Source organism: Marmota flaviventris, chromosome 16 (assembly GCF_047511675.1).
Source record: "Marmota flaviventris isolate mMarFla1 chromosome 16, mMarFla1.hap1, whole genome shotgun sequence".
In the NCBI taxonomy this organism is placed as follows: domain Eukaryota; kingdom Metazoa; phylum Chordata; class Mammalia; order Rodentia; family Sciuridae; genus Marmota; species Marmota flaviventris.
Genome location: NC_092513.1, coordinates 47025180 through 47045538, shown reverse-complemented (window position 1 = coordinate 47045538; position 20359 = coordinate 47025180). Strand labels below are relative to the sequence as shown.

At 41.1% G+C, this 20359-nt stretch overlaps 1 protein-coding gene across 1 annotated transcript in view; it reads left to right on the top strand.

Annotated features, from left to right (window-relative positions):
- Positions 1-20359, top strand: part of Lama3 (laminin subunit alpha 3) — a 247818-nt gene that overhangs the window by 35699 nt on the left and 191760 nt on the right. The window contains exons 3-5 of the mRNA XM_071602850.1: positions 17241-17358; positions 18064-18182; positions 19345-19515. Of these exons, the coding sequence (XP_071458951.1) occupies positions 17241-17358; positions 18064-18182; positions 19345-19515 (408 nt within the window). The remainder of the gene's footprint in view (positions 1-17240; positions 17359-18063; positions 18183-19344; positions 19516-20359) is intronic.

Below are 20359 nucleotides of genomic sequence, written 5' to 3'. Positions count from 1 at the left end.
TTGAGCAGTTCAAGATATGTTTGTTAATTATTTAAACTTTTAAGACCAAGACCCCTTGTGACCTAGATAGTCTCCCCTCTTTCAGTCACTCTTTGCCCATCTCCGCTCAGTGCCCAAGGCGGCTGACCTTCTTTGAAGCACTAGTAGTCCCCTACCATCTCTGGCAGGGTTGGGCCCCAGGGAGGTTAGTGCAGGTGCTGAGAATGGAGAGCTAGATTGCGGCATCTGTTCCCCTAGCTCCCTCTGGTGGATGTGGATGCAGCCACCTTCTACTGAAGGTCCTGGCTCCAGCTCTATCCTGGTTCTAGCATCTACATCTTCCTGCCTTTCCTGCCTGGGGTGGAAAGGTCCTCAGTTCTGATTCTGAGGTACTCTGACATCACGAGAAGGCTTCCCTTCCCCTGCCTGCCGCAGTCTGGCTGGGCACAATTCAGGAGCCACTTGTCAAAAGAAACGAACTTTATTTTTAGAACCACACATGCCAAACAAGACAGCTCCTCAGGAAAAACCTTCAGAGCCCAACTGCCACCACAGGCTTCCCACAAGCCTCTCCACCTCCCCCACTCCTCCTGCTCTTGAGGCCCATTGGCTGGGTCGCGTGGGCGGAGCCAAAAAAGTCCCCCAATGAGCAGCTCCATGGTCTGAAAGGGTGGGGAAACAGCCCAATGAGCATCACCGCAGAGGAGCCAATCAGTTGGCAGCTAGAAGTTGCTGGGGCCTCTGTGAGCCAATCATCAGCTGGCAGCTGGAAGTTTGCTGGGGCCCCTTCTGGCTGTGGCTCTCAACATCTGCCCACTCCTTTGCAAACAATTGCTTTATTAAACATTCCTCAGGTCACTTCATTCTAGTAGGTTCTCTGTCTCTCACTGGGACGCTGTGTGATATCCAGAACTCTCATGTGCAAAGGATATTTTTCTACTGGTTGAAATTTGCCAAAAACTCCCTAGTGGTCATCTCTGAAAGAATGAAAGGAAATTATTGAGGCAATGAATAAACAGTTTTTAAAAAGTGCATCCAACGTGGGAATGTGTGAACATGTGTGCATGGTGTGCGTATTTCATCTCTACCTGAAATTTTTCTTTTACTGCTTTTTTTGGTTTTTTTTTGAGTTTTTGATAATTTTGTATTTCTGTTTTCTTTATATCCTTATACATTTCCCTAAATCTTTCCCCACCCTTTTCTTTCCCTTAGATAAAATGGGATGTAGAAAAATACAAGCAGCATATGGATAAAAATCATAAATACAATTGCTGGTTTCATTTTATTCTGTCATATATTCTGTTTTGGCTTAGAATAAGCTGTCAAGACATACTTTACGATTATCCTAAGCCTGAAAATTTTGTGTATTCAAATAGAAATATTTATTTTATAATATTAAAGATTTGTAAGTCATTTAAAGAAGTATGGTGCAATTCTATGGAAAATACTACCAAGCCCTATCTGCTGGCTGTGACTACTAGTTTTTCGCTGTGCTTATTTAAGTGATTGTCACAGAGCCATTCAACATTGAACAGAATGACTGAGCAGAAAAGGGTGTTCCAAGAGTATACCAGGGTTTAATTTTCCTTTTACAATCTATAACGGACAAAGATTCTTTTAGAATCTATAATGGACCTGCTTTAGCTCAGCCATTTCCTTCTTAAACTGATTTGATTTTTTTTCCCAGAGCAAATACATCCTTTAATTATAAGACCTCATTAGCTATTGTACTATTTCATTTTACTAGACATTTGCTTTAGCTCCTTAACGTTTCCAGTGACATTGGATAATTATGTGTGTTCATAGCTGAGCAGGTATGTGTCTAAATATAAAAGATTCATCCCAAGCATTTGTACTATGACTCATATTATCTTGAGGCATTCTTTTAAAAGACCCCTTCCCACCCACATTGTGCCTCTTTCTAGGTATTAATCTTCCTTTTGTTAAGAATTGTTTGCCTACTATGTATGAGGCCCTAGGTTTGATTCCCCAGCAACACAATAAAAAAAGAGTTGGAGGGAGGACAAATAATGGGCTTGGTAAAGCATGTCCTACACTAAAATTTCTTTTTAAAAATATATTTTTATTTTTATTTGACACATAGTAACTATATATTTAATGGGGTACAGTGGGACATTTCAATACATGTAAAATTTCTTGCTCAAGGTATTATCTTCTACCAGATAGATTTGGGAGAAATAGATTGTATGTTGGCTTCCTAAAGATACTTTATTTCTCCACAAACTGGTTTGTAGTTGTGGAATGGGGAACACATATACTCCACTCACTGGAAAAATAGGACTAGCTTTTAATTTTAATTTTATTTATTTATTTATTTATACATACTGTGGATTGAACCTAAGGGTGTTTCACCACTGAGATACATCCCAGCTGTTTTTATTTTTTATTTTATTTTAAAAATTTTTATTAGTTTTTATTTTGAGACAGGATCTCTCTAATTTGCTTAGATCCTTGCTAAGTTGCTGAGACTGGCTTGAACTTGCAATTCACCTGCCTTAGCTTCCTGAGTTGCTGGGATTACAGGCATGTGCCACCATGCCCAGCAGGGTTTGGCAGCTGTTGGCATGGCATAATTTCAAGATGTAGAGTAGGCTTCCTAGAAGTACTTTTAGCTAAGGATAAAGTAATTAAAAGGTTAATTCTTCAGAAGAGCAAATATATTTTCTTACAATTAACTGGAGACCAAGATTCCATAGGAGAAAGAACAGTGCTGGAAATGTGGCCTCTAATGGAAAAAAGGATGTGTATTATGGGCTGGACAAGTGGTTTTTTAAATATGCTTCTCAATCATCTGTTAGAACAATAGGAGGTTGCAGTGTGCCCATATATTCTGCATTTCTAAGATGCTCCCCTGTAATGCAGAGGTTGCTGGTCCATGGACCACGCTGAGTGGCCAGGAGCTAGAAGAAAGGCTCATCAGGAGATGTAGGCTGAGGCTGGGCAGTGGAGAAGAAGCGAGAACCTCGTGCAAGATGTGGTCTAGAAAGAGAAGTGAACAGAGCCTCCCAACTGGCCTTGAGAGTGGTAATGAACATCGTATCTGAGAGACACACAGTTCCTAAAGACTGTGGTAAAATCTCAATTCAAATAACTTTTTATTCCTCCTCTTGGATCAATAAGTTAATTGGCTGGAAAATCAGACTGTGTAGCAACTCTCAGCACTTGCAGAACCACCCAGGAGCAAAGTCTCCTTGAATTAAGGGCCTGCTGGGTGAGCAGGTTTTCAGCATCGAACTCCTCCACATTGGCCTTGTCTGACCTTGTAGTGTCTGAGATAGCAGGAGAGCTAACTGCAAACAAGCACAGGCTTTGGAGTCAGATGTGGGTTTGAGTCCTTGCTTTGTTACCTACACACTGTGGAACTATAGACCTGTTATGCATGCATCTTCTCCAAACTTGAGTGTCTACATGGATAGATAGAGATTATAATAGCACTGATACAACTAGAATTGCTGGGAAGGCTAGAAAATATGCAAGCATTGATACCTGGAACTTACACTTCTCAACAAATGCTAGTTTTCCTCTTCCTCTTTCGTCTCCTTCCCACTTTCATTTAAATAATTCAGCCTTTTTTTCAGGTGCCACCACGTCTCCTTTCACTTGCCACTGCAGCCACTTGTGCAGGTATACTAGCTCTTGACCTTGTACTTCCTTAAGCTCAGAAATCCAAGCAAATAGAGCTCCAGGTTTTGAGATTAGCCTGCAGCCCAGGGAGCAAAGCAGAGGACCCCTGGCTTTCTAGCTTAGTAAGCAGAATTTGGCTTCTGGAATTTCACATTCTTCTTGAGGAGTTATAAGCATGAATATAAATTTGGGTACACCCTGGTGAATGTAACCACCATGTAAGTGTTAACTATGCTTGGGATATCTTGGGAAGATTCACAAGAGACTTTTTATTTATCTTTCAAGTTAAATAGGAGTTCATTGGATGAATACTAGGCTCTGTTCATAGATTAGTCATCTCAGGTTTATCTGAGATTATGAGGTTTATCTGGGATGCAGGATTTTTTTTTGGTGCTAACCCTTGGACAGACCCAGGCAAACCAGAGTGGTGGGTCATTCCTATTATTCTGGCATGATCTAGATTCCTTGGTCATGAGTACCAATCATTGGTGCTTCCTGAAGACCTGAGTTCTGAAAGTTGATTTCCAGAACGAGAGCTTGGCAATCTGTATTTTAACATCTTAGTACTCTGCGGGTGCTCTACTCTACATTTAAGTTTGAGAGCAGAGCAGCATCATTTTCTCCAAGCTTCAATGCCTGTCAGCATGGGGAGTGTGGAAGGAAAAAGGAAGACCTCAACACCTCTGAAACCCGAGCTTCTGCCAATGATTTCCAATTTGGCAGGGACTGTGGGGCCAAACTGCTCTGCAGTGGGTCCTCTAAGCACAGTGTGTCTGTGCCTCCAGCTCAGCAGGATGTTCAGTTCTGCTTCCAGGCTCAGGGTGTTCTGATCATCACCAAGTCTTTGATGCCATGGGGCCCGCTTTGGTACCCAGTACATCACAGTCCCTTTCCTCGGCCTCAGTGATGCTCCAGACAGTAATGGCTCCATCCATTTGTGTCCTTAAGTGAGGAGACATAGAGAAATTACCAGTCTTGATATACATGTGAGATACGTACACATTGGTGAGATACACAATCACTGTTTTAAGCCATTGAGATCTTGGCATTGGTAGCCTGCCATGGTAGACACAGCTGGTTCTAACCAAGTGTGACTCTCTAACTCCCCTCAAGGGCTTAGTTGCAGAACCGAAGGCAGACACACAGAACTCCTCTTATTGATTCTCTGGAATAAAGGATACAAAAGTAAATATTTCCTTTTGGAATTTGCTGAACAGAAAATGAGATAGTAGTTCCAACCAAAAGACAGAGATGAGGTAGCCCCATGTGGCCATCCTCAGACTTTGTACCCCTGTACCAGAAGTTTCAAGAAGTGACCAGTTCTTCGCTTGGCTTATGAAAAGATCTTACCATTCCAAGCCAGGGAGGGAGTACAAGGTCAGAGAGAGGAGGCAGGACCCTGGAATCTGGGCTACCACAGGGGCAGAATCAAATTGAACAAATGAGTATTTTAAACCTCAGGAAGTTTCCCCAACTTTGAGGTTGATTTAGTCCCTGGGTGCCAGCACCTGGATTGCAATTTGAGTGGAAGCCATGCTCTCTCTTTACAAGTCAAGTAGCAAATATGCCTACTTCACTTAGCCAGTAGGAATGAGTTAAAAAAAGAAAAGAAAAGAAAAATCTCAATTACTGAATGTCAAAATCACAAGAAGGAACTGATTCCTCCCAGGGTGGAGTTTCTTGTGTGCATTTGCATTCATAAGACTTGCTCTAATCATGCCATCTTCTCTCCTCCCTGCACAAGAGGCAGCTCCTGTGGCTGTCTGGAACCCTAAAGATGCTAATGGAGATTCTGAATGGTTCCCTGGGATTTTTGCCAAGTTACTTGTCCAGAACATGTGACAATTTATATTTTGTAATAACTAAAGAATTTCCACTTGGTTTTGTATAATTTTATCTCCTTAGGAAGTGGTTGTTAGAGAATATTTGAGATTTGGGTGCCTATTCAAAGAGATGAACAGCTAACCTTACTTCTTAGCACACAGCATTCCCCACTGAGCTCCTTCTTGCTTTATGTTTGCATTTCTCCTTCATCTGAAACTCCTGCTCCGGTTCCCTTCTCCATTATGAACACTTGCTCTAATGTCCTTGCTGTTTCTCCTTAAACACACTTGTTCCTGGGAGATCTCACCTCCATGGAAGAGCACGCCCTGGGTGCCTGGCTCTGTGCCAAGTGTTCTACAGGAATCCACTCTTGCTCCTCACATGGACCCTATGTGATGCACGTTCACTGATATTTCCTTCCAAGTGGAGGGGTGATACCTTGGTGGCGTCTCCTGTTCTTTTGGATGGTGAGCATGGAATCCAGAACTGAGTGTCACAGCTCTGTCCTGAAGAGCAAACCCAGCCAAAGTTCTCTTCTGTGCTTCACCCTGTTACAGATACACTGGATATCTAAGGGGTGTCCACCATCAGTAGCCACAATCTGTGTCTTCTGATTAGCCTCACTAGAAATAAAGGGGACATCTTACTCTTATCTATCCTGTTCCTTTGTCTCATTTCTTAATTGGTTAATAACCAGATAGGGAAGAGGGATGCATTTCATTGGACCCTTTCAAGAACTGCAATATTAAGTACTATTATCACTTCTTTATATAGACAGGGGTACTAAGGCCCAAAGAGATAAAGCAGTTCTCACAGCTTAATCTCTTAACAGATCACACACTTTTAAACTGAAGCCAGACATTCTGGCTCCAGATTCTACACTCAGCCATTACAATCACAGCTGATAAAATATGAAGTGTTGTTTTATGCATTTTTTTCATTTATATAAATCTGCTGTCAGGGGATTTAGTTAGATATGTATGTGTTCTGCACTTTATGTTATAGAAGCTCCGTCCATATTTCTGTATACTCAACTATTTCCTTGCTTCTGACCCCTTAAGTGTTGGTATTTATGTGGTCCTTAGTGAGATGCTCTTTTACATTGGAAGTATTAGAAATAATTTCACATTTCAGTGTTATCCTAGTAAATACAACATTGCCTTGGAGGAAATCATATACAGGTATAAATGGTGTGTACCAAAAGTTACATCAGATATTTACAACTTACATTGCATTTTTCCAAGAAAAAGATGTTAGGAATAAAAATTCTTTCCTTATCTTATTCTATCTTATTATCTCCTAAGAGATACATCAAAAGCATGTGTAGTTCCTAGTGTAGCTATAATAGCTCCAATATTCCACATTTGCAGGATAGGATGGTATAAACCAATGCTGACTTTTAGAGGGGAATCTTCTTCTGTCTGGGACTGGGGAAAGATGGGTCCAAGGGCAGGCCCTTGTGTGGGGGTGGAGGGTGATAGAAATTTGTGATTCAACCCCCACTAACACCAGAATGTCCTTTTCAGAATCCCTAGCCATTCAGTGACAACAACTTCCTTAAGACCAAACCTCATCCCCAGAGAGGAATGAGGCTGGATTGCTTTTAGTGGGATGGTTCTTGCTGTATGGAGAATGTTTCTCCCCTCAGTCCCCTTCTCCATCAGGGGGCAGGGTAGGATTATGCTGCTCCTATGCCCACTGGTGTGCCTGGAGGTGATCCTCCCTGGGCTGCTGGCTCCAGTTTCCCTGTTTAACATATACTTTCTATGGCCAGTCTGTCTGGCCACCCTTCCTGCTTCCCTGGCTCCTGTTCTTCATGTTTCTTTTAGGGCAGGCCTCATTCCCTCGTGCCTAACTGAAATCCCAGAGCTGAATTTCAGGCAACTGAGGCTCAGGGGAGTTCAACTGAACTCAGCTAAGGTCACCTGCCTCCTAATGATGCTGAGCTGGGCACAGACACAGTGCTCCTGATGTCTATCAGGTGTGGAGTCTATGCAGGCTTCACTCCTCTGCCTGGCCACCTTCCTGCAGCCCCATGCAGCTGTGACCCTTCACACCCTGAGCCTCCTCCTTTCTGGCAGGATCACTCTGTCCCACATGTTTGTTGAATCATGAAGCATGTCTGTGGGGGGTCTTTGCAGGATCCAGAACAATTGGGTGGAAACATTTGGAGCCTGGGGGGAGTTCTAATGTTCAGAGTTCAGATGGGAAGTGCCATCCTTAGGGGTTTGGCCACTTACCAGTATTGCCCTCATCCAAAGTGTGGGCCCTGGCCTGGCCTACAGCTACGTGTAGCCAAGGCACCCCTGCTGAGTTTATGAGTGGGCAGATGAGCCAGCACACATCCTGGAGTCACAGGACCATGTGCACTCAAGACATGAGTACTTATTTCTCTTGCAAGGAGAGTTTGATAGGAGAAGCACGGTGCTTCATGAAGCATGGGACTCAGACCGCTAACGAGAGGAATAGGAGAAGCCTAGACTTGAAGGTGAAATGGGAGTTAGCAGGCTCCAGGGGGCTGGGATCAGGCTTCACTTAGGGTCATTTTGACTTGAGGGGGAATTGAGACACCGCCAAGAGAGCTGTCCAGTAGAAATGGCCAGAAATATGGCCCTGAAGGTTATGTGAGAAGTTTGGGCTAGAGAGGAACTGGTAAGATTCAAATAGTGTGGAGGATGAGGGAACTGAACTCTTGAGTGAATTGGAGGAGACGAGGGGTGAGTCAGGGGAGAGAAGGGACTGTGCCAGCACACAGCAACCCAAGGGTGTGTAACTGCGATGGGAGGGGAGGGTGGAGCTAGAAGAGGGCGTAGATGGAAGGCCAGGATGCCTCTTTGGGAAGGCAGAGACATTTAAAAGCTGGTGAGATGGATCCAACAGAAGGCAGGGTGTGCGGAGGGTGAGTGAAGGTCCCTCCCTCCACTGGTCCAGAGGGAAGAAGAGGATGTGCAGATACCAATATAGTCATGGATTTGGGAAAGTAGTTTTGATTTTACCAGTGAAAAAGGAAAAGTAGCCTTTGAAAGTGGAAGGAATGAGACGGTGGGTGGGGATTTGGGGAGCACAGAGAACCAGCCTCAGAAGCAAAGGAGGCTGCAGAGTCACATTAGAAGGCCCAGAGCCCATCCACAGGGACACTTAGTGCTGCTTGCTGCAACTTGTCCTGACCACATAGACAGCCCTAGGCCTGGACACTGGGTTCAGCATGCCCCTGTAGGGATCAGCCGCTGTTCCCAGAAGCCGACAGTGTTGCCATCTCTGCTGATTCTAGTAAGAATCCTCCAGTGTCTTTGCTTTTTTGTGCAACTTGCTGTAGATGCAAAGTCTTGGAAGAAAACATCCAAGTCATTGAGCCTGGGTCATGTGCTCAGGTTGCCTTTCCTGCCAAGGAAGCAGGAGAAGCTGGCACCTGCAGCTTCTAAAGTAGGAATTGCGTTCTGTTCCCAGCAAGAATCATATGGTGGTAAAGACTTTAAAAGTCACACAAAGGACAGGCAAACACCTGCAACAGGGCCCCCTCTCCAGGTATCATCTGGACAGCTGCTGAAAGTCCCTTTTGTTGGACTCATGCACCCAGAGAGTAGCTCCCTTCTTCTGGAACTTGGCTGAAATCTTTCTCAGGATGCAGACAGATGATCTGCATCCTGATCAGATGATCAGGATGATCTCTTACCCTCATTCGGGCTTGTCATAGTGACAATCAATAAAGTGTTTTTTTCACATTTTGTTTTAAAAGAGAGAATTTTTTAATATTTATTTTTTAGTTTTCAGCGGACACAACATCTTTATTTTATTTTTATGTGGTGCTGAGGATTGAACCAGTGCCCCGCGCATGCCAGACAAGCGCGCTACCGCTTGAGCCACATCCCCAGCCCTTTTCTTCACTTTTGGAAACACCCCTTGAGAACTCACACACGAGGATATTTAGTGTTCAGAAAATAAAGGCAGCTTTTGGTTAGAGGGCACAGTCTAAGAAAAAGATTTAATCTGTAGCTCTGCTGATTTGAAATGATATTTCATTTGACAACTCATCCTCTAAGTGAATATGCTGACTAATAAATTGAATGTGCTGAACCAATAAAACCAAAGATGCTGAGCCAATTTAAATGCCCATCATTGTGCCCTTTGGATATGCACAACTGTATTCAAAAAGATCTGAAGCACTGATCTTTCACTTCAGATTCTTTTTTAAAAAAAATATTATTTATTTATTTATATGTGGTGCGGAGGATCGAACCCAATGCCTCACATATGCGAGGCAAGTGCCCAACCACTGAGCCACAACCCTAGCCCTCACTTCAGATTCTTTAGTATTTCCTTCATATGTTTAGGTGCTCTGGTGTCAGGTAGGTGCATAGATATTTGCAGTTATTTTATCCTTTTTGATTAATTGACCACTTCATCATTGTATAATGGGGAATGGGGAGATATTGGTCAGAGTGCAGTGTTTCAGTCAAGAGGAATAAGTATTTGAGGTGATGGCTGTTAATTAATTAATTCAATAATTCAATGTTGTATACATATATAGTGGCTTGACATTGCATCCCATAAATATATGTAATTACAATTTATTACAATATCCAATAAAGTAAATAATTTAAAAGTCCTGGAGCAACTTGTCATTTGTAAGGACATGGGAAATGCGCCTGAAAGGATCATTTTAGCCAGAGATGCTGAACCTTAAGAAAGATGTAACAGAGGGGGAAAGGAACAAATATGGCAAGTCAAATAGGGAAGGACTCTTAACAAATAAAAACCAGAAATGCTAATATTCTTTAGAAAGAAGCATATTGGCAAAGAGGAGGGGTCTGGAACATTATAGGGAGTGTGGACTTTTTAAGAAGAATAACAATCAATGTCATTTGGAATCTGATTTGGAACACATCATCATCACTGAGAAATATTTCATTGAAGCCACTTATAAAAATCAATATATTTTTAGGAGTTGTTAGGCTCCAAAATATAAATATAAATTCAAGGAGAATATAAATATAGATTCAAGGAGAATTTAGATAATTTGATCTAGCTATTAAAGTGGAGCTAAATATTTTTGCTTTGAAAGAAAATGACCATATAATTTCCCTTCTTTCATATATTTGTAAGAACATTCTTAAACTATTCATCAGTTCAAAGAGGAAATCAAATGTCATACCTAATTATTTTTGTAAATCAGCAAAAAAGCATAAATGAGAAAAAGTAAGGTTTTCTTAACAGGTTTCAGATGCAAAAGTTCCCTGACAGTTGCGAGTAGCAATAGAAATTAGGATAAAATACAAAAATTATTTCTAAAATAGAGTTATGAGTTTTGGGGCTCTAGGGGAATTCAACTGCTTTCTAATCATCACCAAGTCTACTTGTAAATTATTGGTTCTGGATAAAATGTTCTTGAGTAACAGTTTGGTTTCAAGTTCAATACCTTCAGTCTATTTAGGGAATATGATTATGCTTTATGTCATTAACCAACCCCCCAATTAAAAATTTATCAGTATAAAATCTAGATGTCTAGATGTAGATATTTCACCTTTTTCCTGTCTTCTCCTGCTTTTTCCCCCCTTAAAATCTTTTATTAATATTATTTTCCAAGTTACTATGATGGTCCAAATCTTTAGACTAAGCTATGGTTTAGAATTTACTTCTCAGGCTTTTGCAAATTTTTTAATTTTAAAAATAAATTATTCCAATTGACACATAAAATTGTACACTTTTATGGGGTACCATGTGAATTTTTTTTTGGGGGGGGGACTGGGGATTGAACCCAGGGCTACCTAACCACTGAGCAACATCCCCAGCCCTTTTTATATTTTATTTAGAGACAGGGCTTGCTGAGTTGCTTAGGGCCTTGCTAAGATGCTGAGGCTGGCTTTGAACTCCCAATCCGCCTGCCTCAGCCTTCGAACCACTAGAATTACAGGCATGAGAGTTGCAGGTATGTGCCACTGTGACCAACTCCATGTGACGTTTTGATACATTAATACACTGTGTAATGTTCAAATTAGGATAAATATATGTATCTTTTCCTTTTTCTGTTTTTTTTTTTTTTTTTTTGGTGGTGAAAACATTCAAAATCCTCTCCTCCAGCTCTTTGAAATATGCAGTACATAATTGTTACCCCTAGTGTGCAAGAGCATGCCAGAATGTATTTCTCTTATCTAACTATAACTTAGTTCATCTTGGGTTATTTTAAACAGGAAATAAGAGACTTTTCTCTCACTTGGTTCCAGTTTCCACCCTAATCTTTGCCTCCTGCTGACTTGAACCTTGACCACTTAGAAAGAGCCTAAGTCAGTTATTTAAATTCTGGGTGGTGGGATGAAGGGTAGAAATCCCCCCACAGTGGGAAGAGGACTGCTGAGAGAAGGTTGTTGACATAAGACCCAGGAAGCCTGGGATGGTTAGAACTCATCAGCCATGCAGTGGCCTTCTGCTCAGAAGGAGGTGTTAGGGTGAGAGGAGACCTCAGGACCTCTTGAGCCTGAAAGAGCTTCTGGAATGTCCAGGTTTCCTCTTCCAAGGAAGCATGTGCTTCTGCGAGCCACTAAGGGTTGCTGAGGGTCCTTCTTAGACCTAAACCATGAATATCTCTTTGATGGTGCCAGGGACTGGGCTTTTCAGCCCAGCACGGTGACAGACTCAGATGGAGGTGCTTCTGCGGAGCCATTGGCAGAGGTTCCTTTAGACCAGGATTAAAGCATCCTGTTAAGGCCAGCTGAGTCGTATTTTCACCACTGGCTTTGGTTGTATTATGAGGATTGAACCTTGGTTTGTAAAAATCTTTCAAACCAGGTTACTAAAATGGAATTTAGTTTAACTCTATCTGCGTCTTTCCTTCTTTAAAAAGGAAGAAAAAATTCTGTTTTTTTTTTTACAAGTTTTTCAAATGGTCACCATCTATGAAATAAATTTAATTGAGTGTTTTTTTTTTTTGTAATTTGTTATTTGTATTTTGTGCTTGGAAAGTGGTAATGTTTATAATTTAGTTAATAAATGTTTCAAAATGTCTCCCCACAGTCACAGTGTATTTATTTCTCAGCCTGTGACACAGCAAGAAGGATGGGACACAGTGAGAGGGAAGCATGGCCCAGGCTGTGATCTGGCCAGGGATGCTTCTTCACCCAATTCACATCAGGAGAAAGTGATCAAATTAGGACTGTGGAACGTTCTGTGATTCTGAGAACAGTCAGACTGCAGAACAAACTAGGGAACCTTCTGGACTCTTCAAAATGTCATTATTGGGAAAGACAATAATGGGAAGGCAATGCTAAGGAGATAAAAGAGACCTGACAGCTACATGCCCCACAGAATCACTGATTGGATCCTGGATTGGAATAAGGATACAGTGGGGCTTAGGAGAATCAGGAAAACTTGAATAGCAACAGTGTGTTAAATAAGATTTTTGTCCCATAGAGTTACCAGCAGCCAAGCCAGGGAAACTGCCTGGGTCCTGGGGGACTGGACTCAACTGCCCACCTGCATAATAAACAAGCAAACTATGTAAAAAGGAAAAATAAATTTGATGCAGTTTCGTCCAGTTGGAGAGAAGCAGCTAGATTGTTTCTCTGCCCGTTCTATAGAAGTGGTTATAATTTATAGAAACAAAAGGCAGGAGATACACATGTGTGGATTTAGCTAGCTGAGCTAGCCAGAAAATGTTGTCAGTTTCAGGTTTCTTCTTACCTGGAAGGGCTGGGGGTAGTTTCTCAATTTCCATTTGCACCATAAGGAAGTTTGGGGTGTAGAAGAGCAGTTAATAGGAAGTTGCCTTTAATTTTAAAGGGCTCTGTTTCAATAGTAATATTTCTTAGGCATGAAATTGTTTGTGTGGGAGAAATGTGCATATATTTGGGAGATTCTTAAGGGTGAAATGTCGTGATGTCTGTAACTTACTTTCAAAAAAAAATGTGTATGTGTGCATGTGTTTGCACACATGTGTAGGGAACAAACATGGCAAAATGTTCTTTGCCCTTTCCTATAGATTTATAAACCACTTAAAATAAAAAGTTGGCCTAAGTAGAAAATGCTACTTTATTGATCAATATGCTTATTAAATTAGAAAGCTATTGACAGATTGATTTCACTTTCATTATAAACTAAGATTTTTGGGGGAGGGGGCATGTATGTAATGTGTAGTGAGATAAGAAACTTATTTTGGATATAACTTTAAATTCATTCGCGTAGGCTTTTGTGCTTTCACTTATCCCATTGTTGATTTCATTTCAATTTAGCATGCATTCAGCACCTACCCTGAGAATACAGAAATGATTAAGGCCAAAAGATGTCGCAGTTTAGTGGATGAAAACAAATACGTGTCATAGGGATGACAGATGCTCTGTAAGAAGGAGAATATAAAATTTACATGAAATAGATTTTCCTTTTTTGTTTTTCAGATGGGGTCTTACTATGTTGCCCCAGTTGATCTTGAACTCCTAGGCTCAGGTGATCCTCCTGCTTCAGCCTCCTGGGTAGCTGGAACTACAGGCATGTACCACTATGCCTGGCCTAGTATTGTTCCTTATTCATTTAAGTATGTTTTGTGATTATCTTATGTTATTATTTATGGGCAACTAAATCAAATCTGCAAGTGGTTAAGTGATGTGCTTGTCCTCACACAGCCAGTAGGTGGCAGGGCAGGGATTACCTCCCCCCAGGAGTTGATTCTTACAACTTAGCTCAGGCACCAGGGCAGAAAGTTGGGGGGGGGGGGGGTTCATCTCCATCTCTGTGTTTGGCAACTGGCATCTGCCTCTTGGAGTCAGTTGCAGCTACACAGCCTTAATTTTTTTCATCCATTCATTTATACCATTTATGCAATCCCAGAAGACCCTGGAAAGAATAAATGATGAGTGGTCACAAGCTGTAATTTCAGAGGATTTAGAACATAGACCGGGTAGAGAAATAAAGATCAGATGGTACTGTCTTTTCTTACCTACTCACCTGAAAGTTTTTTGAAGTCAAAGTCACAGTCTATCTTTTATGATTATGAATCTCCTTATTAAAACATCATTTTAAAAACGACTTTGAATTTCTACCTAAATAATCATCCACAAAATTCAAGCTGTCTTTGGTTTGTTAGAAAAGCACACAGAAAGAGGTGTGCAACTCAGATATATGCCCCCTTATCTTTGACCCCCAAACATTATTGCTTTGAAAACGTACAACTTTGCCTTTCTCTCTAGAGCAACTCCACAGCCTGGTGCTTCCTAGTTTCATGAAGAGCCCTCCTTTATATCGGTAAATCTCAAGCATCATTCATGTGCGCTTTGAAGTAGTCTCAGTGGCTAAAGAGTAAAAACTATAAGTACCTGATAGTAAGAAAGGCTCTTAATAGAAGGAGCTGTTTAGAAGCCATATAAGCAGGAAGAATAGATGGGTTCCTCTCTGTTGGTTTAACATGCCTGAACCAGGGAGAGAGCACTCTTCAGAGATCATTCACTCTGCCTCACGGCAACATTTTTTTAAAAAATGTTTTTATTAGTGCATTATAGTTACATGTCATAGTGGGGTTCATTTTGACACAATCATACTGCATTGAATATAATTTACTCCATTTTGGTCCCCAGTACTTCCTTTTCTCCTTCCTCCCTCCCTCCCTCTGCTGCCCTTCCTCTCTCTACTGTCTGCCTTTTATTTATTTATTTTTAAACTGGTGCTTTATAGCTATACATAAAGGTGAAGTTCACTGTGATATGTTCATATATGCACATGGGATAGTTTGGTTAATTTCATTCCACAGTTCCTCCCTTTTCCTGTCCCTCCTCCCTCCCCACCAATCTCCTTCTCTGCTCCATTGATTTTTCTTTTATTTTCATGGTGTCCCCCATTTTTCTTTATTTTGCTCTACTTCCACTTACGAGAGAAAACATTTGACCCTTGATTTTGCTTCTGTTTTATTTCACTTAGCATGATGTTCTTCATTTCCATTCATTTACCAGAAATATGCCATGATTTAATTTTTTTTTTTTTTTTGGTACCAGGGATTAAACTCAGAGGCACTCGACCTCTGAGCCACATCTCCAACCCTAATTTTTGTATTTTTTTTTAGAGACAGGGTCTCACTGAGTTACTTAGTGCCTCTTTTGCTAAGGCTGGCTTTGAACTTGCGATCCTCCTGTCTCAGCCTCCTGAGCCACTGGGATTACAGGCGTGGGCCACTGCGCCCAGATAATTTAATTCTTTATAGTTGAGTAAAACTCCATTATATGTTTATAAAACATTTTCTTTATCCATTCATCTGTCGATGGGTACCTGGACTGGTTCAGTAACTTGGCTCTGAAGAATTGTGCTGCTATAAACATTGATGTGTCTGCATTCCTATAGTATGTATTTTTGGATACCAAGGAGTGAGATAATTGGGTCCTATGGTGGTTTCATTCCTAGTCTTTAGAGGAATCAACATACTGCTTTCCAGAATGGTTGTACAAATTTGCAGGCCCACATACAATGTACGAGTGTACCTTTCCCTCCACATCCTGCCCAGCATTTATTATTTGTACTCTTGATGACTGCCATTCTAACTGGAGTGAGATGAAATCTCAATGTAGTTTTGATTTGTATTTCACTGATTGCTAGGGATGTTAAATATTTTTTCATATATTTCTTCTTTTGAGAAATGTCTGTTTAATTCTTTGGCCCATTGATTGATTGGGATTTTTTATTTTTGGGTGTTAATCTTTTTGAGTTCTTTATGTATGCTGGTTATTTATTCCCTGTAGGAGGAGTAGCTGGTAACAATTTTTTCACATTCTGTAGGCTCTCTTCTATTGTTCAGAAGCTTTTAAATTTGATGCTACCTTACTTATTGATTATTGCTTTTATTTCTTGAGCTTCAAGGGTCCTATTAAGGAAGTTGGTGCCTGTGCCAATATGTTAGAGTATTGACCTGACGTTTCTTCTAGCAGTTGCTAAGTTAGTCTAATTCCTAATCTTTGATCCACTTTAAGTAGAGTTTTGTGAAGGGTGATATATAAGAATCTAGTTCCATTCTTCTATTTATGGATATCCAATTTTCCCAGATATCCAAAACATACCTTAGAGAAAAGGCTATCTTTTCTCTAAGGTATGTTTTGGGCACTTTGTTGAAAGGTGACTGTATCTATGTGGGTTTGTCTCTCACAGCAACATTTTGAATATGCAAGTCTCAGAGGGGATTTGCTGTTGAGCCAGAGCCCTGGGTAAGAATCCACTGCAAGTTACACTGCAATGGTGGTGGTAAATAAAAACATACTGAGTGATGAGAGTTTTTACAAGGAGAAATTAATAAGGGGAAAAGCAATCAGGAAAAGAGGAGACCAGTGGAGATGGGGCAGGGGAGAAGAGGCTACCACCCCACTCAACAGCTGTGGCCTCAGATCTCTCCAACACCTGGACCTAGGGGTTATAAAACTCCTAGGAGAGGCTCTAGATTATACTATTGGCTCTTGGCCCTGGACTTCTTGCCATTGCTTGCCAGCAGACTTCTCTGATATATAGACTTGAGGTATAGACTTGGTAGACTTGAAGATGCTGTGTTGGTTGGCTCAAGTTCAAAGGTATAATGGTTAAAGTGTGACAAAGATGGTGCTCCATGAGTATATTTGATGGAGAAAGATGATGATTTTGGTTTTGAACATGATAAGCTTGAGAAGTTATGCCCAGGTAGAGATGTCCAATAGGCAGTTAGAAAAAAAAGATCTGCATCTTGGGACTGGGGTTGTGGCTGGATGTGTTGCCTTAGGAATCAGCATCCTGTAGAAAAATGGTTGAAGCTGTGGACAGATGAGGAGACTTTAATAATGATATCTCTTTTGCTTTGTCAGCTATTCCACGTGGCCTATATTTTAATCAAATTTGCAAATTCTCCTCGCCCTGATCTTTGGGTCTTGGAAAGGTCTGTAGACTTTGGAAACACCTACTCACCATGGCAGTATTTTGCTCGTAAGTAATGAGTGGCTTTAATTATTTGTAACCAATCAGGACTATGGATTTACTTAGAAAAATTAGTCTTGCAGTGTGGCTGGGTAGTGAATGGTCAATTTTAACCACTTAACTTATCCTCAGAATATCCGCATTTCTCAAGCATGTGTGTGTATGAATTCCAAGGATCCCACACACAGAGCTGACTTTTATGATACATAAAACTCCTTTTATGATAACAGTTCTTGTCACTACTTCAGGGGTTACTTATTACTGAGCCAAAGCAGCTCTTTCCTCTTTATATAGAACTAGCAACTAAGTTCCATCTTTATGGATCTTGCATAGTGTATTATTTACCATCTCTTCAAGAATGTCAGTGTCTCTGGACCCTATGACAAATTGAGGTGGACAGGAATTTTCCCTTCAAGAGCATTGGGTTTCCATGCAGCCTCCTTAGAGGATAAACTTGCCTTATGAAGCATGAAGCATGAGGAGTTAACACCACATCTCCAAACATTGCTCCTAAGAGTTGAGGGGCCTGAAATGGATTCGTAGTTTCTTTCATGAATTAAAAACTTCATTCTAAGCTTTCACCTAAAAGTCTAAGACTTCTCTAATTCTTTCTCTTTTCATGTATGTTCTTAAGGAAAAAAAAAAAACTTCTTAAGCAATTTACCAAAAAATGATAATATTTAATTTTATAATATTAAAATATTTTCTTCTTAGATTCTAAACGAGACTGTTTGGAACAATTTGGGCAGCAGGCAAATAAAGCTATCACCCGGGATGATGACGTACTCTGTATTACTGAATTTTCCCGCATTGTACCTTTGGAAAATGGTGAGGTAAGTAGATGTAGGAAGCTCTGAGAGGTGGGACTTAGAAATGAACATGAGGATGTCAAATATTTCATAATCATGAAAATTGTACTTTCAAGTAGATCTAATATAGATTAAAATGGAAACCAGTAAGTACTTCAGACTTGGTGATAAAGGAATCACATGAAGGACTCCCAGAATGAGTTGGGTTGGAAATTCTGTTTGGGGTCTTGAATTCTCCTGGGAAGTCAGGATTTGAGAATCAAGGCCCACAGGTCTTGAGCTTTTCTTTCTGGTAATATATTTAGAAAATGGGTCACTGGTAACTGGAGTAATGACCACTCCCACCTCTTCACACATTATCCCCACTATGAGTGAGGAGATGAAGGGTAAGGGGCAGTGCTAAGCCCTGACCCCTTTTGGCAGGGTGGACATCATCTATTGGGGAGAAAGAAAATGCTGTCCCTTTAGAGTTTCATTTGGTTCTTTTGTGAAATCAGCCTGGCTGTTGTTAGGGGAGGTAGACAAACTGGTGGGGAAAATCAGAGACATCCATGGTTATGGTGAGGCCACAATGAAAATGAACTGAGTTACAAATTAACTTCCACTAAGAGTGTCATTCTTCCTCTTTGTTAAGTAGAGAGCTCTTACTTGAGCAGCTATATCCAATGTCTTCCACTTGGTGAGAAGTTTATGTTTTGAATGGTTGAGACATAGATTGCACCAGCTCAAGATTTAAAACAAAAACTAGGCTTTATACAGATTTTTTTTTTTTTGGTCAGTTTTTCTAACCTCATTTAGACATTTAGATTACTTCAACCTTTATCCTCTTTGCTAGAGGTTGACAAAGTTATTACCTTATAATTGTAGACCTAACATTAAATCTTTAATATTTCATAGTGTTACAGTCCCACAACTATGCTGATAGAACAAAGGGTTTGAAAATGCAGTGATAACATCTCTGGAGAGCCCAAGTGTCAAGGACATAGTGCCAGAAGTTGGAAGGAGGAAGAGGGAGGGAAGATGCAATTAGCAAAGATGCTCTTAGACATAAACAAGATCCAAGTCTACCTACACACATCTCATGGGGCCAAACAACCAAATGCTTTGGAGTGTGTTGTTTTTAGTCACGTGCTGTTAAACGTTAATGAAAGGACTTTCCTCTCCTTCATCTGTGTGGTTATTTTAGGTGGTGGTTTCCTTGATAAACGGTCGTCCAGGTGCAAAAAATTTTACTTTCTCCCACACCCTCCGGGAGTTCACTAAGGCAACAAACATCCGCTTGCGCTTTCTTCGAACCAACACCCTGCTTGGACATCTCATCTCCAAAGCACAGCGGGATCCAACTGTCACTCGAAGGGTAGGTAGTGTCTTGTAGGTGGCTACTTGGCTGCTTTTGTTTTGTTACTTTTTGTTTGTTTGTTTATGAAATTAATTGCCTTAAACACTTTTAAGTAACCTTTAGAGCCAGTAATCATGTGGGCATGGGAGACGTTCTTGCCTGAAATCCTAGATATCATTAGGAGTTTGGCTGTTTGAAGAAAAATAGTTATATTCAAAGAAGATGAAAGGTCAAAGATTATAGTCAGTCTGGTGTTTGTCTGGGTGGGCTAACTACTATTATAATCAATACTCCCCAAATCCCAGAGGTGTGCCAAAGCACTGGTTTGTTTTTTGCTCATATTATAGTCCAATATGGTGGCATTGGCCCTACGCAGTTGTTCAGGGCACCAGCTCTTCCTATCTAGAGATAGAGCTATCCTGTAGGACCTCAGGGTCCTCCCCTGGATCCCTTGCCTCAGGGCAGCTGATAAGGGAAGAAAGGACATAGAGAAGATTCACCTAGCTCATCTCCTAACCAGAGTCCTTTCCACTGGCAAGATCTGGTCATATAGCTCCATCTAGGTGTGAGGAGGCTGAGTAATATAATCTAAGTGGAGTAGAGAAGAACATAGATATCTGTGAGTACTGGTACTCGGCCATGTTGGATGTCCACCCTGAACATCTCTTGTCCTCAGGTGTCAGAATGGTACAGGAGCCAGCAGAATCACTCTTCTCCCAGTCTCTGGTCTCCCACAGGTGCCTCCTATTGGCCAAATCCAACAGGAAGCCAGAGAGCAAGAGATCCAATGATTGCAGCCCATAATATTCAGCTCCAGGGCAAAAGTCACCTGGAAAGGTGAATGTGAGATTCCCCGCACATC